The sequence below is a fragment of the Anomalospiza imberbis genome, chromosome 11 (genome assembly GCF_031753505.1).
Source record: "Anomalospiza imberbis isolate Cuckoo-Finch-1a 21T00152 chromosome 11, ASM3175350v1, whole genome shotgun sequence".
NCBI lineage: Eukaryota > Metazoa > Chordata > Aves > Passeriformes > Viduidae > Anomalospiza > Anomalospiza imberbis.
In genome coordinates, this window is record NC_089691.1 from 4,393,296 (window position 1) to 4,418,537 (window position 25,242).

General features: G+C 44.9%; 1 protein-coding gene across 2 annotated transcripts in view; it reads left to right on the top strand.

The window, feature by feature from the left end:
* VGLL4 (vestigial like family member 4) overlaps positions 1–23,816 on the top strand; it is a 78,483-nt gene extending 54,667 nt beyond the window's left edge. For both annotated transcript variants that reach the window (XM_068201505.1, XM_068201504.1), the window contains 3 exons: positions 14,582–14,804; positions 17,983–18,097; positions 20,989–23,816. In XM_068201505.1, the coding sequence (XP_068057606.1) occupies positions 14,582–14,804; positions 17,983–18,097; positions 20,989–21,257 (607 nt within the window). In that variant the 3' untranslated portion in view covers positions 21,258–23,816. The remainder of the gene's footprint in view (positions 1–14,581; positions 14,805–17,982; positions 18,098–20,988) is intronic.
* Positions 23,817–25,242: the final 1,426 nt, after the last annotated feature.

The following is a 25,242-nucleotide window of genomic DNA, read 5'->3' on the forward strand; positions in this document are numbered from 1 at the left end:
CCCGGCATTCCACGCATTCCACAGTCATGGGATGTGGACGGAGGGATTTATCCTGCCGTAAATCACCGCAGCCTTACTCACAGGCTGGGCCCGCAGTCTGCAGCCTTGGAATTTGTTACAAATCTGGAATCCAGTGCTGAAGTAATGCAAAACAATAAAAGCTCGCTTCTCATTTACAACATGCCTCCTCCTCTCCCTGAAAAAATTAACTATTCATAGCCTTTCTCTGGGGCCAGCAGGGCTTGGAAAGAACCGAGTGCTGCATTTCTGGATGCATGACATAACTGAGGAGATTTATGGCATTTTTGAAATGTTATGTAACTTTATGGGGGAAAAGTGTGATTTTTTTTTAAGGCTCATTTTCTACTGATGAAATAAAACACAGCTGGCAGTTACGTACATTATAACACTTTATATAGCGGAGGCCATAAAAATAATGAAGTCTGAACCAACAGACTCATGTGCAACCAAGGTTCAAAACTAAAAGATGCAGGCAGTTATTTCATGTGATCCCTTAGCTAAATGTCAGAGCTGTCTCATATTTTCCAGTGTGGTACGTTTTTATGGTTTTTTTTCAATAGATTCTTTCTGTGATTTCGTCTATGAGACATGCATCTTTTCTTCTTGTAATAAAAAGCACAGGTTTTCTGCCCAGGGTTTATGTGACTTAGTCTGTTTCAATTAAACTATCTGCTGCAGATGAATTATAATCTAAAATAGCATCCATCCGGCCATCTCTTTTTCTAGTTTATTTTGTAAAGTTTGATCTGGCTATACAAAAGTATGCTTTCAATGGAATATTATAAAAACTCAAACATATATGATTCATCTGAAATACGTGGATTTCTGTGTATTTCAAATATATATCAGGACAGTTCACAAACATTCTCTGAATTTTATTCTCATTTCCCTGCCACTGCCTCAAATGAAGTGGTTTTTTTTTTACTGTTTTTCATATTTTCCATCTTTTTCTGATTCTGATGATCTGGTTTAACTGTAGAATTGGATTACTCAAGCCCTGTGGATCTGTCCAGAGAATTTTATTTGGGAGAATGAAAGTGTGTTATGGAAGCTTGGCTTGCTCACACCCAAGAAAACACAGTAGATTTGGGGAAAGACTTACTTTCTGGAGCTCGATAATGACAGCCATTGTAGTCACTTGGAGGTTCTGGAAGTGTAAGGTTGACAGTGTTCCGTTTAGAAATCCAAATGTGTGAGAGATGTGTAGTGTGGAGATCAGGTGGCAAGGTGTCTGTGGTGCCAGCAAAGACATTTCTGTGACTGGAACTGTAAAGATTAGTTTGAGGCTGTGTATTTTGAACTTTTCAGGGCCAAGTTCCCTGAAAGCACAGGATGAAAGTGTTCCTGACACAAAACCTGGGCACAGCTGACAGAAAACCAGAGCTCCAGCAGCAGCTCTTGTTCAGGCATTTGGGTCTTCGTGATGGTGCTGGTAGAACTGGGAAGCGGTTGTTTATTCATTCTCTTAACACCAGCATCTTGTGGCTGGAAATGTAATTAAATAGGCCAAGAATTGTGTGTTTGGTTCATTATAAATGGTGGAACCTTTTCATTAGCAATTTGATCTGAACTCTGAGGTAGCAGCACCCCACTGTGCTTCAGCAGGAATGAATCCATTGAAAGGCTTTGGATGTGTTATTAGAAATCCAGTTACGTCAGCCTTTTGTTGGGAAACGGAGTGCTTTGAGACATTCCCTGCTCAGGTGTAACTCCCTGAAGGATCATTTGTGAGCTGTGCTTGGGTATGTTTACTTTTATTGTGGAAAAACACAACTATTGGAGTGCAGTCTCTGGAGCAGAGTGAATCAAATGCCCTGGCAAGCCTAGCAGGATCCTCAAATGTGTAATGGAATTAATGTGCAAAGAACACTTTATCAAATGTGCTTTTTCAAAGGAGAGAATTCTCAGTGTTAGGATAATAATATACTTGAGAGCTTGTGGATTAATTAAAAAAAAACAGCACGTGACACTGCCTCCCTTCCATGTACTTCTATAGCTTCTGTGTTTTTGTGGTGGTAGAAGTTGTGAACACCCATAAACTCCTTGGCTGGGAAGAACAAGTACTTCCAAATTAAAATATAGTGACAGGTAATATGGAATTCCCTTATTTGAATTTCATTCTTTCTGGTGTGTCCCTCAGGTGTTTAACTTGAAATGCATTCACTGAAGTTAAAAGTCTTGCTGAAGTAAAAGGTGCTTTTGGCTTCGTGCTCCTCTGTGAAGGAGAAGGGACCTTGTTTTGAGGCTCGGCTTGAAACATGGCTTTGTTTTCCCGTGAATTCACTAAAACCACGTGGTTCACAGCAGAGCGGTTGGGAAATAGGATTACACGAGAATTCTGTGCGGGGCAGGGGCGGGTGGCTCCGTCCTGACCCGGGCGGGGAGCGCTTGGGGCAGCGCTGCCGGGCCCGGGGCCCTGCTGCCCTCTCTCCCTCCTTCCCGAGCTCCTGCCCACTCTCCCTCCTTCCTGGCTCCTTCCCGGGCCCCCTCCTTCCCTGGCTCCCTCCCTCTCTCCTTCCCTGTTTCTCTCCTCCTCTCTTCCCTCCCTTTCTCCTTCCCTGGCTCCGTCCCGCACTCCTCCCGTGCTCCTTCCCGCTCTCCTGCTCCCTCTCTCCCTTTTGTTCCCTCCTTCCTGTGTCCCTCTCTCCTCCCGGGTTCTTTGTCTCCCAGCAGGGCTCCCTCTTTCCCTCCTTCCCTCGCGGGTTCTGTCGCTGGTTCCCTCTCTCCTCCCTCTGCCGTCCCTCCCCGTTCCGCAGTCCGGGCGCACAAAGGCCGCCTTGTCCCGGCCGCCCCGCCGCCCTAAGAGTCCCCGGCGCGGCCAGCGGGCACAGCGCTGCCCCTTCCAAAGAAATGCCCTTTGGAATTCAGCCGGGGACCATTATTTTTGTTCCTTGTGCTGAGTACGTCAGCCTGGTAGCTGGCGTTTGGGGTTTGGGACAAGCGGGCTTGTGCGTGGAGGATTTTCCCCTCGTTCCCGTTTGGTTTGGTGGCGTTAGGATTGCAATGGCAATTTATTTGTGTATAAAAATCTTCCTATAGCTAAGTGTTTGCAGCTGTGAAGTCGAGGGAGCAATTGTCTCGGTTTGTGTGATTAATAATTTGGCTTTTTCTTGTAGTAAAAGACTACATGTAAAAAAAAAAGTTAAAAAAAAAAGTAAAAAAACATGACTAAGTTGCTTTAGTGTGTATCATATAAAATGATGTGTAGTTTCAGACTCTTCAAATTCTGGGCTGTCTTCAGTTTTGTTACACTGAAGAATGATGTCAATCCCACCCAAAACACTCCAGAAGCTGCCTTACACTGCAAGTTTTTTACCATGACTATCCATTGGCATTTGTTCACTTTAATGACACGGTGATAGAAATTAGTGGGGCATCCTTTAAAAAAAAGTGTGCTAAAAGTTACCTTTATTTGAAGACCATGGAATAATTCAGGCTAGAACAGACCATTTCATCCAACCTCCTGTTCAGAGCAGGCTCAGCTGCATCTTCAGCAAGTTTAGAATTGCTCAAAGGGGGAAATTTTGAGTAAGATTTGAAATATTGAGTAAATAAAGTTCCTAATTAGAGGGGAATTCTTGTCACCTTCCTCCTTAGCTTGGTTGAGAACACAGGGTGGAAATGTTCTGCAGAAAATCAGGTCCCTGTTGTGGAGGAGCGTGTCTCCAGCAGGGTTTGAAAAGATGCAGAACTGGCTCTCAGAGGTAGCGTGGGAGTTGTCAGAGAAGCTCTTTGCTGCTCTTTGGGTTCCAAACTTCATGTGGTATTGAGAAATATGTTTCCACTGTCATTTTATTGTGACAAATCAGAGTTGGGAAAAAACCTCAGAACACAGTTGAGAACACCCAAATCTCATCTGCTGAGTGAAGTGTCTTCACCCAGTCCTCAGCACAAATCTGCCCATGAAGGATTTTGGGGTTCACCTGGGGCTCTGAAAGCAGTCCTCTTGCAGCTGAACTCCTCAGTGGATCTGAGCCCATGTGGCTCTTGTTCATTGATTGGACAAAGGATCACAGAGCAGGTTTCAAACTGCTTTTACTGATTTTTTTTCCTTTTCTTGTCTGCATTGCTTGAATGATGGAGTGAATCAGACACTTTCTTATTTATTAATGGAGATCACAGTGCACAAAATTAAATTGTTTTCAAGAAATAGATGTTAAAAGGATCCTTCAGAGAAAGACTTGAAAGAGCCACCGTATCTGAGTTAATATTTAACACAGAGTTGTGCAGTTCTTAGCCACGGGGGAATTTCAGAAAGCACTCCAGTCCCTTTCAGTTGAAGCACATGTGAAAGGTTTGTTAGGAGCAGTTTCAGGGCTAAAAGCAATTTGATTGATAGCTTATCAGTACTTCACAAAAAGACCTATCTGTCAAAATTTGGGTAGATGTTGAGGTACTTGAAAAACCAGGCAATGTTAGCTCAGGTGTCTCCTCCACTTGCAGACAGAAAGGGTTTGTTAGCCAGCTCCAGATTTCTGCTTTGATATCATGTTTTGCACTTTCATTTTCCATCTTTTGTGGAGGAGCATGACCCTTCCACTGTGTGGCAAAGCTCCAAGCTGCCTCTCGAGGGCAGAGCTGTGTTAGTGTTGCACAGAGGAGTTTGATCACCCACTTAGGAAGGCATCTGGGGTGCTGTGCATTCAGGGGTGGAATGGGAACCACAGAATCACAGAATATTCTGAGCTGGAAAGGACCCACAAGGATCATTGAATCCAACTCTTAAATGAATGGGGAATCCCTTGAGCCCTGGTGTTGGATTTTTACCCCAGGGTAAAAGCAAAATTTTACACTGTGTGAATCAACCTATGTCTACAAGGGGTGAAATTCAGCACCAATCCAAAATCCTGAGATCTTAGAAAGAAGCAAGAAAAGAACCAGTAACCTTTGCAAACATACTCTGGATGTATATCCAATCCCATGGAAACAAAGGTTTAATCTCACTTCTTTCTATTTAACCATTTTCCCAGATGTTTCCTGCAGTTTGACAGATGTGCCTTTTACTAGAAAGTTGTGCTCTTGAGAATGAGAGTGTTATGGACACAGTTGCTATAGACAATGACTGTGTGAGGGTAAGGTTTGGAATAAAACCTTATATTAATTTCTACTTGAATCAGTAGTTTTGTTCCCCAGGCTGGCAGTGCTGATGCTGTGGGATGGCAGGCACAGCCTGGCAGGTTTAACTCCTTCCTGCAGCATTGCCAGGTGTTGGCAGACTGCTGCAATTCCCAAACAGTGATCTGGGGGAGGAAGCTGAGGGATCCCAGGGAATCCTTGAGCTACAGGGCTGGGGGTTGTGGGATGTCCTGAGGCTGGGTTGGTTTGAGGATTAGCCTCAAAGGAGGAGGAAGGGAATAAAAGGGCTTCACTGCCACTGGTTTCTGGAGCGTTTGATCCCAGTGCTGGGGTCTCTTTCCCAGTGGGAATTCTGCAGAGGTGGATCCCGTGTGGGGGGATCCTGGTGTGGATGGATCCCCAGCTGGATTGGTCCCACTGAGGATGATGGACCCTGTGTGGGTGGGTCACAGAACATTCTGAGTTGAACAGGACCCACAAGGACCATCAAATCCAGCTCTTCAGTGAATGGCCCATAGGGGCCCTGAACCCACAGCTGTGGTGCCGTTAGGTGTGGATGGATCCCATGGAGATGGATCCCCTGTGGACATGACTGACACCCCTGACATGAGCCATGTTCTGCTGCCCAAATGATGCTTCGTAAACCTTTGTCGCATTTTTCATCAGTAACTGTCATGATTCACAAACCAATACCTTCAAAAGGGAGTAAGCAAAATCCCCAAACATTTTGTTTGTGATTTGCTTTTCTAATTAAGACTTCCCTAAACCAGAAGCTGCTGTGAGAGTAGACTGTTGATTGCACAGTGTGGGGTGCCTGAGCTGCAGAAATGCCCTCCAAACACTCATCTGTTGCTGCTGGGGTCCATTTAGTTACCAGCTTTTCAAGGAAATATTTTACTATATTGGTCTGAATAGTTGTGCAATATACAATGAAGCTGTTAGTGTTTTTATAGTGCTTCTAGAGTTTTCGGTAATTCAGATTTTATTAGCAATTGCAAACAGTTTCAATAAACTTTTAATGAAATGTTTATTCCTTCTTTAAAACAGCCTGTGAAAGTCTAATTTCTTGAAACCAGTTGTTTAAACACTGCTCTTGGTCTAAAGGCCTGAAGAGCCTGGGTATTTTTTGAGAATTTTTGAAATGTCTGGAAGTGAATTATTGTGATTTCTCAGCTTTTCCTGCTTCACCTCTGCTAATGTTATGGTGTATATCTGATGGATAGAGACTATAATTTGTGAGTTTTAAGGATCCCAGGCCCTTTTCCCTCTTTCTCATTAGACCCAGTGAAGCTGGAAGGGGAGGCTGTGTAGTCCCATTTTCTCCTGATGATTTGGCACAGTTCATTCCAGCACTGTGACCTTATTTTCAGAGGCTGGTTTGTGTTGTTAAAGCTCTTACCAAATTAACTGGCCATGCTCATGCTGTTGATATCTTTTACTTCCCCTATCATCTATTTGAAGAAAATTATTAATCTGCTCTTCTGCTGTAAAATTCAACTTCATGCAGACTTTTAGGTGGTGGAACTAGGGGAAATCCCACAGACTTGTGAGAATTCGGGGTTCATGGACTGATTTAAGCTTTTACCCATTTTTACAAAAACAGTTCCGTGACAGGCATTGCGTAATGATCAAAAGTACTTTTTCTAAATAAAAACAAGTAAAAAGTATTGCAAGGAAGAAACCAGTGAATCCTCTAAGAGAATGTAACTGGCATTTTGCATTTCCTTTAACACTCCTGCCAGGTTTCACCACTGAGTTTGAACAGCAGCAGGTTTTCCCAGAGCCTGCAGGACTGCCTGAAGTGCCCTGGCAGTGCTGAGTGCCCGTGGCTGATCCTGGTGCCCTGGGACACGACCCACTGCAGCATTTGATGTGCAGCCTTACCCCTGACATTGGCCCAGGGTGTTCTCTGGGTGATCATAAATAGTTTTTATGGTATTTTCCAGTGACTGGGTATAGAAGGCTCGTTGCATGTGCCAAGTTTGACTTCAAAAGGAATTAAAAAGCTGCACGTGGCCCCTCTGATGGATGGGTAGGGTGCAGGAGGACATGTGTGCCAGAGGTGTTTGGGTGGGCACTGCAGCGGGTGCAAATGAATCCCTTCACAGACTCTGTCCCTCTGACCCCTCTGACCTTGGAGATGTTTCCATTAAAGTCTCCCTGCTCTTTCCCTCCACTCAGGTTTTCCTTCCTGCTTGTTTGAAATGTGGAGTGTCTCTTCTACCTCATGTTTTTATCATTTGCTCTCCTGGAAGTTCTCCCCTCCGAGCATCCAAAGTGCCTTAAGCTCTTGCAGCAGCTCAGAGTTCTGCAAGGATCATTTATTTTCCCTTCCAGCAGTGATTTGCTGTTCTAGGCCCCATCCTGTTCATCCCAGTGCCTCCAGTGTCCTGCCATGCTCCACTCCCTCTGCTTCACCAGCTTTGTTTGACTGCCTCAAAACACCCAGGCACTGTGGTGGCTTCTGCAGGGTTCACTTTTGAGCTAGAAGGGAAACCTGAGTTCTGGGCTGGGCTGGCAGCTGTAGGATGGAGTTCCTGGCACGCTTGGATGTGTCTGAGTTTTGCTGAAACTGCCATCCAAACAAATGCTCTCCAAAGTGCAGTGGCAGCATCTCCTGAGGGCAGACCACATCCTCTGCAGGGCCTTTCTCAGCTTCCCAAACACTTCTGCCTCCTGTCATTAGCTCTTCACAGCTGGCAGAAATAATTCTTCCATGCAGCATTTTTCTAGAGTGCAGTGGAGGATTTTCCAGAGGCAGCTGGAGCTACTGTTCTTTGAAGAGAGACTTATGGAGAGGTGGCTGAATCAGATAAATCCCAAAGAGTTGGTTGCTTGTCCTGTCTCCTTTCCAAGGACTGCTCTGCTCCTGGGCAGGAGCTGGAAGGAGGAGCTGGGAGTAGGAAGATGGCGATGCCCTGGTGCAGGTTAGAGGATGAAAAAGTCTCTCCTCTTGGAGTGATGGGATTGGTGAGGAGCTGAAACTTTTTGACTTTTTGACTTACTGTCCTCAATCCTTGAAAAGTAAGTTGGATCTGATGGGAGCTCAGCTACTGGTTCCCACCTAGTAAGAGTTAAGCAAAACTTTGAAGATGTGGAAAGGGGTTATCTTTATTGTCCAGAAATCACTGTGCATTTTAGGAAAATTTTGCTGCAATATTTATTTATACCTAGACACTTTTTGTGGTAACACTGAAATCTGGAGCTTTCTCTTGTTCTAGCTCCACTTTTTGAGCTATTCATGATTTTTAAAATTTTCTTTACAGGCTAAATTTTGTTAAAGCTACCTAAGTAGAATTAATGACATCAGTTACCATTTCAGAAGTTTCCTGGGTATTTATTATCAGTTAAATTTTTGTTGTTTGTGTATCAGGAATGGCCTCACATAAAGGCTTTTCAAAAAATGATGGAAATTTAGAGTGAGCCATCAAGTGTGCTAGGCAAAAGAGAACCTAAACATAGGAGTTGGAGTAGGTTTGGAGTTGGAATATATTTGGAGCTGTGCAAGGCAGCAGCAGTGCAGAACAGAGAAGTTAGTGAGTCATTTTTCCCCTTTTTAAAAAAAGTTGAATTGCAGGTAAGCTGCAGTCTGTAGCTATTGCAGCGAGGTCACTTTGTCATTATTTCTGCGTTGTATTTGTACACATGTTCCAGCAGTGAGAGACTTCTAATTTAATAAATCCCTGAGTTTTGCTGTTATAAAGCAACCAGTGCTGTCTTCTAAAACAATCATGTGAGTGTTGGAGCAAAGGTGGCCAAACATTAAAAAAGAATACTGTGAGAAAAATGAGTAGGATCTGAGATTGTGTTAATTGATTTTACTGTTCATTAGATTCAGATTTCAGTTCTGTGGGCTTGGCTTTGGACTGCCGTCTTTGGACTGTGGGTCTCTTGCATTCTTTCATACTTGTGAGTATGAAGGCTTCAGGAAGGGAAATTCATCTGTATCTGAATGTTTGTGCTGGGTGCAGGCTGTAATGGGTCACTCCTTTGTGCATTTCACAGCTCATTATTGATTTCTTTCTTCTACTGTGAAATCTCTTCTCCTGGTTGATTCCATTTGCAAGTAACTGTCTGGTCCAAGGTTTAGCTCTGAAAATCCTGTTTTGGATAAACTGGAGGATAAATATAGAAAGTCTGACTTGTGTTTGTTTGTATGTGAGATTATCCCATTTCTTTTCAGTGTTTTTTTCAATGGTGTAGACTTAAAGGTCTTTCATTTGAGGGAGGGTATTCATTATGTCTCTCAGGAAACCATACCTGGTTCTGTGGCAGGAGTGATTCCTGCAAAAAACAAGGTTCTCTGCAAGTTTTGTGATGGAGTGCTGAGCCAGAAAAGAAAAAGGCTGTTCAAAGGAACTGGGGAGCACATAGCTGGTAAAGTGGGATGGAATGGGGTTGTATATTTAAATGACAGTCATTCAAGAGGGCATTGCGCTGCTTGGAGTATTTTTTCATGTTCTGAATACTACAGATAATTGGCTGAGACTCAGAGCAAATTGCTGCTGCTTTCAGGTTTTATTGGGGGTTTTGTTTGGTTTTTTTTGGTGAATTTGTATTGCTTAATTCAGAGTTAAGGAACTCTTAGGATTTTTCTCCCTGGATGTATATAATTGCATTTTGAAATACCACTTTAAATTCTAGTTTTCCCACCTCGCAGTAACAGAATTAAAGTGTGCAAGTAGATACTTTGCAGGAAATGGTGCTCATGGTGTGGAGCAGATATTCTGTATCAGTGGGTTAGAAATCCTTCAGCAGCCTTTAACAAAAGCAGCTGCTCTCTTTCAGACCTAGTGAATAAAGGCAGTAGAAGATGTTGGAAAACAAATATCATAAAGATGCTGAAAATGTTCAAATCGTATCAGAATTAGGCTGCAGAAACGAAAGCTTACTCTTCAGCAGGCATTGTGTTTGCGTGAAGAAAAGGGGGTGCTTGTTCTTTGTGTGAGTGAAACTCCTCTGGAGCTTCCAGTTCAAGCCAGCGCTGCGGTTCTGCCAAAGGGAGTGAGAACCGTCTGTGATTCCTTGCCTTGGAGGTACGGTAATGCTTTTGGCAGCATTCCTGAGGGCTCTGCAGGCTGGAAGTGAGTGCAGGCAGCGCTTTCCCCTTCGTGGGCCTCTTTTTTCCCTTTTCCTGCAGCAGCTGGCAGAGGCCGCCTGTTGCTGTGGGCCGGCTGTGAATTCCCCCCTGGCGGTGCCAGCCAGCAGAACAGCCTCGGGTGAAGGTTTTGCAGCACAAAACCCTGGCAACAGGGGCAGTTACCCACCTCGGAGCTGCTCACTGCCATGGGTGTGGCTCTGGGGACAGCCACCCCAGCACATGATGCTTGGTAAGCGTTCTGATTCACTGGGGAGCAGCTGGAAGAGCGTGGCTGGTTTTTAAGGATTGGAGACATTCACTGGAGGTTGGGATCGTGTCTAATTTTGCTAAAATGAAGCTGGAAGTAGCTGGGATAGCTGTGTGAGCAGGGGATGGGGGTGATGGGCATGGATCCATGTGCCTGCCTCTGCTCTGGGCTCACCCATGGGAATTGCTGGATTTTAAACACTGGAATTGCTCTGGCATCGCCCCCACTGCTCATGGACTCAGGGTTGGTAAAATATGCTGATTTTTAAGACAAGGATTGGAGACATTCACTGGAGGTTGGGATCGTGTCTAATTTTGCTAAAATGAAGCTGGAAGTAGCTGGGATAGCTGTGTGCGCAGGGGATGGGGGTGATGGGCATGGATCCATGTGCCTGGCTCTGCTCTGGGCTCACCCATGGGAATTGCTGGATTTTAAACACTGGAATTGCTCTGGCATCGCCCCCACTGCTCATGGACTCAGGGTTGGTAAAATATGCTGATTTTTAAGACAAAGTGGAGTCCAGGGATGGCAAAGCTGTTTGGACAGCTGGATTTGTTTGTAGTATATATTTTTAAGTTCTTTTTCAGGCTTGGTCAGAAATCCTTCTTTGTGATTTTGGGTCCTTACGTTTGACTTGAGAGATGCATCTCTGAACTTGTCCAGAGTGTGGGGATTGTTTGAGCTTGTGGAGTTCAGTGAAATTTGATTATCTTCACACATTTATCTTGTGATTGCCCCTTCAGATAAAGTCTTTAATAGTAACACAAGAATCACCATGATGATGACGATAACAAATTTTCCGTAGAAAAATTGCTTTTTAAGTGATGCTCTAAACTAAATTACTTAATAACATGAAATTGATGAATGCCCTGTAAATAATCTTACAGTTGCCTGACAAATCTGTAGGATTTGCTCTTCATGTGTGAACAGGAGGAACTCACAAATGCTGCTGTATTTTCACGAGGACAGAGTTTTCATGGTACTGTCCTACACAGTGCTGGTACATTTCCAGAAGAAATATTTGATGTGGCAGTAGAAGCTTCAGGTGTTTTTCATGTTTTCTGAAGACTGTATGAGTTGAAGGTGGATGAATTGAAGAGAGGATTTTTAGGGAGTGCATTATTACCAGCTCCCTGCCCGGAAGAGGAGTTGTTCTAATTTAGGAAGAGAGAATTATTTGCCTACAGAAGGGCCTGGGGTGTGGTCTGCTGAGATTGCTGAGATAACTCAATAATTTTAGGTGTCTTTAGGGAAGGTCTGCCTGCTGGGCTTGTTGCTGGAGACAAGCTGATCCCATTGCCCAGTTTTTTGGTTCCTTCTTCCGAAAGCCTTCAGGGAAAATTTTTGATGGGATTTTCTGTGTTATAATTTTTGTTAGAATTGGGTTTTTGTTTGGAGTTTTGTTGTTGTTGTTGTTGCAGGTTTGGTGGTTTTTTGGCAGAAAAATTGCCAGTTCAACAATATTTAGGGCTGTGACTCTTCATTTAAGGTGAGGATGAGTAAAATAAGTGCTGTTGTGTTAAAGGGAAAGTTTATTTTGCTTGGGAATTTCAGTAAGTTTGTTCATCAGTGGTCACTTGACAGCCCCACCGTCCCCAGTAAATGCAGCACTAAGTTGTTGAAAAGGGAGTTCTAAGACAAAAAACCCCAAACGACTGGTGTAGGTACATGTTTTGTTTAATTTCATAAGCGTTTTTTGGGGAGTAAACAAAACTTTTACTTTGAAAATCAGCTTGTGCTTACTAAAACAAAACAGAATAATTCTGACTAGAGATTCTGTTTGAGGCAGTGAGAAGTAGGAATCTCCTGGAGCTCTTGGTGGTTTTGCAGTTTCCAAATTGTAATTTTAATTGTAGTAGCCCAACTAATATTCAGTTGAAAAGTGAGAATTTGGCTTGCAGCCACCAGAGGTTCTGCACTGCAGCACCAAGAAGAAGCATTTGCTGAACAGTGATTTCAGCCATGGTTTTTGGGGTTGCTGTTTCCCAGGATATCCCAGGCTTTGTCCAGGCTGTGTGTGAGGTTCCTGCCTGCGTGCTCAGGGCTGGGCTGGGATTGTTCTATGTCCAGGAGCTGTTTCCATGCTGTAATCCAAGAGGAGCTACTGTAGGTTAAATATAGAGCCCCTTGTGCTGCCATTAATTCACATTTGTATCAGTCATTAGCTCAGAGTGCTGCGATTCCAAACTTTCCTGCTGAGCCTGCCCCTGCAACTGAATTCTGCTGGAACTGAGCTGGGACAGTGATTCTTGGGGAATTGTGAGCTGCTGCTCAAATCCAGCCTGGACAATGGGCTTGGGGAACACACAGGACCAGCTGTGAAACCTCCAGGGTTGGATTTTACGGTGGATTCTCCTAATCTGCAGCTGCTAATTCGTAATTAGTGAAAAGGGCCAAGGGGATGCAAAGGGTTACACATTGTATTGTTGTGCTGTTGGCTCTTCCTTCCCCAGGCTGCCAGGGGAATTTGGCACAAAGTCCCTGTGTCCTGAGCTTCCCAAATCACTGGTTGCCTGGCATCGTGTTAACCCAGCTTCTACCACGATAAATGAGCTGAGATTTGATTCAGGAGCAATAATTTCTGTACAGCCAAGTGACTCTTGAGCAAGCTGAGGAATAGCACAGAAGAATTGTGAGTAGTTCAGCCAAAGTGCTGTTCCTGAATGCAGCAGAGATCTGGATCTTCATCTCCAGAAAGGAGGTGACTTTTAGCTCTTACTGACAGGGGCCACAAAGATGACAAAGATACAGGTTTTATTTGAAGAAAGTATTACTGGAACAAAAACTTGTTGAAGAGATGAACTTGGGAGTGGCTGCAAGATGATGAGAGGGGAGCAATGGCTTTGTCTCTCTCCTAATTCAAGAGTCAGGGCTAAGCCAGTCCAAGCCATTGGATTTTAGGTTGAAAAGAAACAGAAAGAGCCTGTGAAGAAAAGGTACTTTAAAAAGTGTGTAGTTTAAAGCCTGGAATCCATGACCATGGGATGTTGAGGCTAAAGGATTTAGGGCCGGGCAGGATCACCATAGGGCATCCCCACACCCCATGTGGGTGCTTTAGGAGCTCCTTATTTCCCTTGATTGGCAGGACTTTTTTCCTTCAGCCTTGCTTGTGGAGAGATTTCCTCAGAGGTTGAAATAAGCAGTAGCTTTTTGGTCTTGTAACTTACTTCAGCATTGAGTATTGATTCCTTTTCTGTCTCTCTTTCATCAGAGCCTTTTTAAAGATTATTCCTGCATATTAATTTGCCATGATAGGCTTTAAAAAGCAGGGGAAAAGCCACCTTGAATTTCACACAATTATAGACAGGACACAGAGGGCGTTTCACTGCTCCTCAAGAATGGTCCAAAGACAGGTTGTTATTTTTATTTTCTGTGGAGCCAGTGGTCTCCTCTGGTGCTTTTGCCCCTGGAAATTGCTGGTCCTCGCTGCAATGTGTGAGCTCTTCCAGCACTGCTGACTCCAGGCTGCTGGGTATGCCCAGGTTCACCTGGTGATGAGAGAAGTGCTTTTCCCTTCAGTCACTGGTTTGCCTTTAATGACAATTCTGTTTTGCAGTATGGAAACTGAAATCCCTCATCCAGAGATACAAATCCAGCTTTCTTCTCATTGCAGTGAATGATGGACTCATTATGTGAGCACATCGACAGGGATTCACTGTTCAGGAGTAGCTGGAAATTCGTCTTTTGGAAGAGCAGTTGTAAATAAATGGTTCTGGGATAAGCGCAGTGTAATTTGCTTTTCTTTCATTTTCTCCTCTGAAAATTTTGCTTCCTGCCTTGCTTTCCTGCATTTTTGCTAGTATCACCCATGTCTTTTCAGTAAAATAAACTTTCCTCGGGTTTCAACAATGCTTAGAGAATATTGCAGTGTTAGATGGAGTGGGATTAATAGTGTGGTAAAGAGGAGGAGTCTGATGTTTGCAAAAGTTGTTTCTTGGGGCATATGCATGAGTATCTGAAGAAATTTTAGGCTGAAGAGAGATGCTGGTTGGCAAAGCTGGCAGGTATGGAGGGTTGGCTTCCCACTGGGGGTTCCACCTGGCAAAGTGCATTCCTGCCAGGGCTGATGGAATGCTGCATGTCTCGGGACAGCCTGGAACCACACGAATCCCTTTTCCCTGTTTGCTCCCTGCCAGAACCAAGACTGCCAACGGGGACTACCGGAAGGAGCACCGGGAGCGGAGCCGCAGCCCCATCGAGCGGGCGGCTGCCCCCACCATGAGCCTCCACGCCAACCACATGTACGCCTCCATCCCCAGCCTGAGCATGGAGCAGCCCTTAGCACTGACCAAAAACAGCGTGGATGCAGCCAGGACAGTCGGCATCTCCCCCAGCCTGAGCAGCGTGGAGCGGCAGCAGGTACGGCACCGGCACCCCGGCATCGGCTGCAGCCACAGCCTGGGGCAGCTGCAGCAGGAGGGGAGGCTGCTCCTCGGGCAGCACAGGGTTAAAAATGCACCCTGAAGGTCACAGCCCGTTTGATATCCATTGTGACAGTCCCAAACTTGGCAATGCATGAGCTGTATTTGGGAATATTTGGGGGTGCATGATTTTTTATTTGGGAATGCATGCACTGTATTTGGGAATGCATGAGTTGTATTTGGGAATGCATGAGATGTATTTTGGAATGCATGAATTTTATTTGGGAATATTTGGGAATGCATGTGTTGTATTTGGGAACGAATGAGATGTATTTGGGAATGCATGTGTTGTATTTGGGAATGTGTGAGTTTTTATTTAGGAATGCACAAGCTGTATTTGGGAATGTATGAGTTTTATTTGGGAATGCTTGAATTTTATGAGGGAATGCATGTGTTGTATTTGGGAATGCATGAGATGTATTTTGGAATGCATGAATTTTATTTGGGAATATTTGGGAATGCATGAGTTTTATTTGGGAATGCATGTGTTGTATTTGGGAACGTGTGAGTTTTTATTGAGGAATGCACAAGCTGTATTTGGGAATGCATGAGTTTTATTTGGGAATGAGCTTTTTATTTGGGAATGCATGTGTTGTATTTGGGAATGCATGAGTTTTATTTGGGAATGCATTAATTTTATTTGGGAATGTTTGAGTTTTTTCTTTGGGAATGCATGTGTTGGATTTGGGAATGCATGAGTTTTATTTGGGAATGCATGTGTTGTATTTGGGAATGCATGAGTTTTCTTTGGGAATACCTGTGTTTTAACTGGGCATTCAGAGTGTGCTTGGTTCAGGGAGGCCCCAGCCCCTGCTAGGCAGTGCCTGGGGACATCCCCTGTGCTCCTCCTGGTGATCCCTGTGTGCTCCCCTCCCCTCTGTCCCAGCTCTCTCCACCCTCAAGAAGGGGTACAGCACAGAAGGGACAATTTGACACTGGGTGATCTTAGTTGCTTTAGCCAGCCAGAAGCATTTGCTGTGTTGTTCAGAGCAATGTTGTATCACTCATTCTCCTCTTCTAAAGCCAAGTCATTATTTTTGATTATTTTATGCCCAATTTCCATGTGCTGGAGTGGTTGTTAAGGTTTTTTTGTTGGTTGTTCTTCGCTTTGCCATCTTGCACATGGCATTTGTTTTGCTGCAGAAGTGGTGAACCTGAGCCGTTTCTGTAGGCAAGAACAGTTTTCTCACATGTCAGACTCACTTTTATCCCTCCTACAAGTAGAGACAAAGCAGGAGAATTGAGCTGTGATGAGCTGCAGCACTGAGAAATTAAACTGGCCCAGGTACCCAAGCTCTTCCTTCCCTGGATCCCTCTCTGTTCTCTTGGATCTTTTGAACCAGATTACAACCATTTTTCTTGGGAAAATAGGATGTTGTGCCTTGCTAAGAGCACAGAGTAGGAATCATACAAAATAAAAAGTGTACTGAAAAAATAAATCCTAGTTTGATGATTCCTTGTTTTGGGGATTTTTTTAATCTTAACATGTTGAATGGGATTTAATCCTACTCTGTTTCTAATAAAACAGATAGGAGAAGAATATCTTACTTGCAGCAGACAGGGTTATTCAGCTGCTGTAGTTAGGGATTGTTACTAAATTCTCAGGTTATCTCAATATTTTTATAAAAGTTACTATATTCTGTGCACACACAACCATAGCAGAGGCTTCTGCAAGGTGCCTTACTGGGTTCTTTAAGGTGTTGGCACATGCATTTCTGAGATATTATTACCTGTCTCTCTCCACTTCCCACCAAAATACTCTTCTGAAGAGAATTAAATACATGCCTTTCTCAAAAACCACTTCTGAGAGGCACAAAATCCTGGCCCATATAGAAAATAATTACTCCCACATGTGAACTGTTTACAGAAAAATCAAGTAATTCTTCTGTTTTTCTTTATTTACTTTTTTCTACTTTGCTGCCAGTGCAGTAAGATGTAAATAACCTCATTGCTGTTCTCTCCTGGCAAAAATCATGTTACACTTCCCTGGAAAGCTCAGCTCTTTTACTTTACTGGCCTTGCTCTTACTCTGCCTAAAGTACCACCAAGGAAGGGAAATTCCCTCCTTCCTCACTGACCTTGTATGGGGGTAGGTGATTTTTTTTGTGGGTAAAATTTTGTAAAATGGTCAAGAAATTAAATCACATAAGTCCTGTTAATCTTTTGAACACTTACTACTTAATTTGCATTGAGTATAATGGACTCCTTGCATCATCAAATATATGGAATTTATTCCAATCCCTGTGTTATTTCCCTTCAGCCCCTGGAGAAACTGGGGCATTTCTTTTCCCAGGGCCTTGTGTAAATGTCCATAGTGAACAACTATGAAAAGAGTATTTTATGGTTACACCTAAAATACAGATGGTGGAGTTCTAATCTAATGTAATGTAGCTGTGAATAGGCATTTTGGGGAATTTGCATGTGTTGAGAATGGCAGTGAAATTAATTAAGTATTAATTCACCTGAATTCCAGCAAGAAAGGATTTGTGGTCTAGACTGGCACAGAGTTCTTCATATTTATTGTACAGCCCATGGGATTAGGATGCACTGTGGAATACAGAGTTAGGGCTAGGAAAACTCAATTTCTATATAAAAATTGTAACACCAAGACAACAAATACCTGGAAAATCTGCAAACCCCTTCTGTGTGTGGCCATAGAATGAAACAGACATTTAATGTGTTGGCATTTAGTGCTGCATACAGAACTCAGTGAGGCTGACACAATCACTGTGAAATCACTTCAAACATTTGCTTTCACATTGCCCTTTTTCTGTTCACTGAAATAACCTCTTATGGAAATGCAATGGATTTTAAAAATGGATTTTTATTTTTAATTTTTAATCAAAGAAACAGCTGAATATTTAGGGATTTCCTATGAATTGGATAGTTGATGGGTTTAATTGCTGTGGCTGTGAAGTTGCAACAATCAGTGTAAAATTGTTTTTAAGATTTGCTTTCACAACGCCCTTTTTCTGTTCGCTTACATAGGAACCATTGCGGAAATGTGATGTGGATTTTTATTTTTAATCTAAGAAACAGCTGGATATTCGGGGGCTTGATATGCAGTGGGTTGAACTGCTGCTGCTGAGTGTGCCACTGTGCTTGTGTCCCCTCAGAACCGTCCCTCTGTGATCACCTGTGCTTCTGCCAACAACCGCAACTGCAACCTGTCCCACTGCCCCATCGCCCACAGCGCCTGCTCCGGGGCTGCCTACAGGAGACCCTCCAGCTGTAAGTGCCTGCCTGGGGTTGGAAAGGACAGGTGTCTGCTGAGGAAGGCAGGAGCCTCCCCTGAAATGGAAAATGTAAACCCCCTCCCTCCAAATTATTACAGTGTTGAAATTAAAAGGCTCTCAGGCAAAGATACAGGAGTAGGAATAACAGTTCTTTATTAGGAAAATTAAAATAAAACACAGTAACACAAAACAGCACTGCCAGAGTCGAGCAGGCCCTGGCAGCCTGTGGGTCAGGGTGGTGGCAGCAGTCCCATCCCATGGTGGCTCAGCCCTCCTGCAGTGCCAGCTGTGCTTCTGCTGGAGCAGGGATCCTGCACAAGGCTGGAGTTTTCCTCTGAAGCTCCAGGGCTGCTGGGGATGGGCCTGGGCTTCCTCTGGGAATGCAGTGGGGAAGAAAGCTGCTCCTCTGGGAATGCAGTGGGCAAAGGCTGCTGTGGGGTTCCTAAATGTCAGATTGGATCCAGGTAGGAATGCTTGGCTCCTCCCCTGGGCAGAGCCTCTCCCCATGGATGATGGAATTTTCTCAGCCATGCAGGGACACTCAGTGGCCATGAACAGCAGAGATCTCCTGGAGGGAGGATTGGCTGTGGAAGAGATAAAGAAAACTGCCCCCTGAGCAGCAGAGAACTGCCCCAGCTCTGACAGATGGTGACAGAATGCACAGCCCAGCCACATCTTGCATTGCACTCTAAGGCAGTGCCACCTTCCAGCCTGCCCTCACTGGGGTCCCAGCAGAGCAGAATGGTCCCCACTGTGCCCATATGGACAGGGAGAAAAGGAGGTGAAATGATGGACAGCCCTTTGTCTCTTCCTGTGCCACAGCTGGGGGTACTGCTGTGGAACTAGGGAGAGAGAGGTGTTCTTGTTTTGAAAAGCTTATTTAGAAAAAAAACAGGCACCCCACACAGACAAGTAAGTCATTATGTTTATTTTAATCCAGCTGACAAACAGCAGCCAGGGCCAGCAGATCCCCCCACGCTCTTTTTTAGGAGCTGTAGTTTCCCCTGCTCTCTCAATGGCCAGGAGACTCTTGTGATTCAGCTGCAGTCGCAGAAATCTTTCCTGCAGCCACAAATACCCTTCCAAAGCCTGGACCCTCCACCCTGCTCTGCGTGGATAACACAAAAACCTTTGGAGGGCAGTTGCTACAGCAACCCAAGCAGGGAGCTTTAGCTTTGTGCCTTCTGTGCAATTAGCACTGCTCATGAAATCTGCTCAGGCAGTACTTGCTGGGAAAGCTGGGCTGTTCCTGTTCACTCTCACTGCACAGAAAGCACAGGGGAAGCTCAGCCCCTCCCTTGCAAGTCCTTTACCTGCTGGGGCAGAGCTTTAACTTGCAGCACTGCCAAAAGCTCAGGGCGGTGGGGCTCCAGCAGCCAGGATGTGTCCATGGAACAATACCAGCATGATGTAGGCAGCAACCTAAAGCCCATAGCAGGGCAATTATTCGTATTTGTTATTAATAGTAATTTTTTTAAATATGAAGATCAGTATATTAGAACTACTATACTGATAACTAGAATTGGGAGCTGAAGGAGACCCTTAGTCTCTCGGAGAAATCAGTCATTGGGGATCTCAGATTTTACAAGTTTTCTCACAAACTGGTGCTGCTGCTCCAGCGGGCATGGGAACAGGGCTGGATGTTTCCAAAAAAGATCTGTCTCCTGTCAGGTGCAGAGGTGTCTGTGCATGACACTCGGGTTTATTTTAGGATCAATCAAGCATTGCTTTAGGATCAAGCAGGGGGGCTGTGCCATGGATCCCAACAGTTCCAAGTATTTTTGGAAAGACAATTCTTATTGAGACACACAAATACCGATTCTAAATTGTAGAACCGCAGTGCTCTTATATTTAGTCTGAGGAATTACTACAGTTCTTGTTCAAAACCTGTCTTTTAAGGCTTTTGTAATAGTCTTACAGCACTCACTGCAGTGTTCCTGATTCATTTAGTTCTGACTGCTCCCAGCACAAGTGTGTGAAGTAAAATGAAACCCTGAGCTCAACTTTTGGCATGCTGCAGTTTAGGATGAGATGTCCTCACACCTGACTGCTATCAGCAGCCTTGGGAGCTGATTCTAAACAACTCTTTACATCATTAACTCCATTTAAGCCTAAATATAAGTTCTGTGTGATTGTTTGGGAGAAGGTTTCCATAGAATTGGAGCTGGAGCTGTTGCTTGCCTGAGGGAGAAATACAATTACATGTAAATGCTCACCTGTTCCAGGTCACAGAAACGCAAAAATATTTAATTCCATTGGGTTTTTTTCATTTTATCTCCTTCCTTCCCACCTTCTTTCCCACCCCTTTCACTCCCAGGTCTGTAAGGGTGTGAGGAAGGCCATCCTAGTGACAGGGACTTGTAGTGACAGGGCATTAAGCTGCAGGGGAGATGCTTTGGGGGCTGGAGCCCCTCTGCTCTGGAGACAGGCTAGGAGAGATGGGGGGTGTTCAGCCTGGAGAGAAGGTCCTGGGGAGAACTTAGAGCCCTTCCGGGTCCAGGAGAGCTGGAGAGGGACTGGGGACAAGGACCTGGAGCAGTGGGATAAGGGGAATGGCTTCCCATGCCCCAGAGGGCAGGGATGGATGGGATATTGGGAAGAAATTCCTCCCTGTGAGGGTGGGCAGGCCCTGGCACAGGGTGCCCAGAGCAGCTGTGGCTGCCCCTGGATCCCTGGCAGTGTCCCAGGCCAGGCTGGACAGGGCTTGGAGCAGCCTGGGACAGTGGAAGGTGTCCCTGCCATGGCAGGGGTTGGGATGAATGGGATGAGCATTAAGGTCCTTCCAAAGCCAAGCCATTCCAAGATGTGTGAGAGAAACGAGGATGAAGTGCAGGTTGTGACTGCAGTGCCAGGGTTTTGAGTGCCCCTCTGCTCCCGTCCCCACAGCCACGGCTGCGTGTGACCCGGTGGTGGAGGAGCACTTCCGCAGGAGCCTCGGCAAGAACTACAAGGAGCCCGAGCCGGTGGCGAACTCGGTGTCCATCACGGGCTCCGTGGATGACCACTTTGCCAAAGCACTGGGGGACACGTGGCTGCAGATCAAGGCTGCCAAGGACGGCGTGGGCAGCAGCCCCGAGTCGGCGTCGCGGCGGGGCCAGGCGTCCCCTTCCTCCCACATGGTCAGCCACAATCACTCGCCCTCCGTGGTCTCCTGAGGACAGCGCCCTTCCCGCTGGGAGCTTGCATGGTTTGACTGAGCTTGGAGCAAGTGCTTCAGTAGTGCTGGGGGAGGGGAGGTTAGTTTCCAACACATGTTTTTGTGTACTCACTTTGTTGTTTTTTTGGTTTTGTTTTTTTTTGTAAAAGGGTGCCCTTAAAGACGATAGCAGGAACTATTTCATAAAGATTCATATGATGTAGCATCCTTTTCTTCCTGCCTCAATTACCAAAGAAACCTCTGATGCAAATCTGCTGCCCCTTAAAAAAATAATGCACGCTAATCCACAAAAGCCATTACACTTAGTTGGTTGACCCAAGTGCTTTTTTGCTTTTCTTAGCTTCCCAAGACTAGAATTTGTCTGGTTTGCTTACATTGCTTTTTTTTTTTTCCCTCTGTGAAGTAATTTTGTATGTATATACTTGAAAAGAACTGTCATGTATGATTTGCACTATTGGAGAAGGACTGAAGTTGCACAGCAACTTTCTGAAAGAGGCTAATATTTTGAGGGCAAACTGCTGAAAAAAGGGTTTAAGGATGACATTTCTTATCAGTTTGACTTTTCTTAGAGCAAAACAGCTTTGGAAGGGGAAGTCTCATACAGGTTATAGGTCTTTCTCTCTTTAGATTTCAGGTGCTTAGTGCTTGCAACTGGACTGCATAATTTACAGAACACGGGCATTTTTTCCTAAACACTGCAGTTTGTTAGAATAGAGCTGAGGATGGAGGGTTCCATAGTGCTTAACGATGCATGTTTTATGAAAAATAGCTGGTATCTATTAATGTATAGACAGTAAGAATCATAATACTTATTAGCTTCTCTTCAGAATTAGTTTATTTTTGTCAGTAACAACCCTAGATATACTTACTGCTGGTACAGTTGTACTCTATGATATTTGTATTTGCTATTCACTTTAGTGGCAGCAGCACCAAGGGCAGCTCAGGACAGGCCTCGTGCAGCACTGCTGCTTCACAGGAATCTGCTTCCCAAACTCCAGTCTGTGTAATCCACCCTGAACTAGCTGCAGGAACTGCTACCCTTACAGATCTTGGCTGGACAACAGATTGTTACAGTTTGTGAAAGATGATCTTTCAGTTTGTTCATTTTATTTTGTTTTTTTAAGCCTATCCATCAGCCTACGCCAAGTCGCAGCATACATTCCTCCAGTAGATTTTATACAGGTATTACTGCATTTATTATCATTTGCTATATTAATAGCTACTAACTAGAAATTAGGCAGTAGAGGCAGGCATAAAACCACAGCTGTGCTAGTGCTAAGAGCTTCTCTTCTCCTTGTTAAGTGTAACTACTCTCCCCAGTACATTCCATCTTCCCAGGACAGTTGCAGCCAGGGCTTGGTTTTTATACTGGGCTCCCTGAAAGGATGGGCTCAGTGTAGGAAGTGAGAACTGGTTGGAAGATGAACTCCACGTGATGTATTATGGACTGTGTTACAGTATTGGGTCCATTGTGGCTTTTATTTTATGCTTTTTGTTGTTTTTTTTTTTTTAAAGTTAAGCTATTTAATTTGGAAAAGGTGCAGGGTAGAAAGAGATCGGGAGATTGGCTCTTACTCTTGGTGAGAAGGTGGCTGCTCAGTTTTCTTTAAAAAAATGAAAAAAAACCACAAAAAAACCCAACCCAACACCTAAGCCCCCAGTTTTACACATTTCACTACCATCTTACTGGGTAGTCAACGCTTCCTTGCTTTGGCATTCAGTACCCTACTCTCTGTAGGAAGATTGTTAAAAGAACACTTTTTTATATAGGTAACTTTAAGACCATCGTTACGCTGTGCGTAAAGAATGTACAGAGAAATTTGTAGGTATTTTTTGAGGAACAATTAATTTGTTAATGATATGTAGCTATTTAATTTTTCCCTTTCCTTTATTGTAATCATTCTTTTTTTTTTTTTTTTTTTTGTTCGTTTGTTTGGAGAAAAAAGTTGATCTTTTTGTTTTTTTGTTGTAGATTTGTCTGTAATACAGTAAAAAGTGCAGGAACACAGTTATTCTATGAGGACACTGCATTAGCATTAATAGCCACTCGTTTGTTATTGCTACAGGCTACTGAGCAGTATAACAGTCAATACTAATACTGTAGATGGACTCTGTGGAAAATGTGACTCCTCTATTTCTTTGTAAACACAAATAAGATAATGTTTTTAAAGCTAATATTTTCAATAATAGCTGTTTTACAAGGTTACATTTACTTATCTGAGATAGGTAAATGGATTTGAGGGCAATAAAGATTTAATGTGCTACGTCCAGTAGAGCAGATACTGGACACAACAATGTCACGAAAGCCAAAGGGTTGGGGGGAGGTGGAAGGACACTAAACTGAACTCAACCATCACGAGACGTGGTGAAGTTTCTTCACAGAGCCGGGTTATCTACAGTTCAGTTTGAAAGATTCTCTCTGTGTTTGTAAATCTGTAATATACCATTCTTTTGTGGCCTTGTTTCACCTGGAAAAAAAAAAAGGTTTGGCAGGCCATCTTTTTTTTTTTTTGTACTTAAAAGTAGCCTTAAAGAACAATAAAGTGCTCTTAAATCACAGGTGTGTTCCTAAGCCTCTGTATTGCCTGGTGAGAGGGGAATTGGTGTGTGTGAGGCAGAAGCAAACCTCTGGCCACATCCTGCCTTCCTTCCTTTCAAGCATCCCTATCTTTTTTAGCACCATAACCCCACTGGTGGGGCTGCCACAGCCTCAGTCTGGAGTTCAGGGGGCTTTTCCCTACGAGAGTTTGTCCAGAAATCCTTTACAGCAATAAAAACCCTGCTGCTGCCCCAGCAGCTGTGCTGGGCCTTGAGGAACTCACCTGGACAGGGACTGGTTTGGAAAACACCAGCTGGTGCTGCATTTCTGTTCCTGAAATTTTGTGGCATTTTGTTTGTCCCTCAGCTTCTTCAAGGAATTCCTCCCTGGTGAAAACTGCTGAATTTCAAATGTTGACGTCCACCGTCCTCTGCTCCAGGTGAGCAGCATTCCAATGGCACTGGAGATGGTTAATCCTTAAAAGGTAGCTGTAATTACCTGAGTTTGAGAAAGCCCCGTGAACCAGGCAGGAAGGGGGCCCCAAAAAGAAAAAAAAAAAACCCAAAAGGAACGAGACACGAAGTTCCTGTTGGCTCAGCAGGGCCTGAAGGGTTTGGAAAGATGGCAGGCCGGGCTCAGGGTGAGGGAGATGCCGTGAGAACACTTGAGCAGGATTGGGTGGACACATGTGAACACATCCCTGCCCAACCCCCGGGCAGAGCCCTGGACCGAGCTGTGTGGGAGGCAGGCCAAGGACAGCACACCCCACAGGCCTCCCCGGGCAGCTGCTGTCCCTCCAGGGAAAAGGGACACGTCCCTGCACCAAGGACACGTTGCTGTCTGCCAGGTCAGTAACTTGCTGCAAACCCCGTTTCCTGCGTGGTGAGGGGGTGTGCTGGCTGGCACCATGGCCTGGGGAAGCCAGCCCAGGCACACAGTATTCCAGAAGTGCCCCAGTGTTTGTAGCGGCATCTTCTGCGAGCCGAGCGAGAGGCACCTTCCAGCTGTGCCTTCGGTCCCAGCCCCACACAGACACGATGCTGGTTCCAGCCCAACCACCATTTCCATGTCAGAAAGCAGAGCTGACAGCACGGGCTCCCTCGGGGACGCACAGCTCGGGGAGTGCCCTCTCCTGAATGCACTTGGGATGCTTTTCAGGCTGGACTGGTGTGAGAATCACCTTTGCAGACAAATCCATCCAGAGGTCAGTGAGAAAGGCAGTGCTGCTGTGAGCTGCAGTGCCAGCCCTGTGTGGGCACCTGGGTCCCACGACTGTGGCCAGTGACCCTGGGCAGTGGCCACAGCGAGCCCCGGGCTGCCCAGCTGGGCTGGGGCACCTCAGGAGCCTGGCAGTGGCACTGCTCAGGCTCCCTGGGAATGGGGCCCTGCGGTGTGCAAGCACTGCCACCAGCTCCTGTTCTAACGTGACAGCCGGGCAACACCC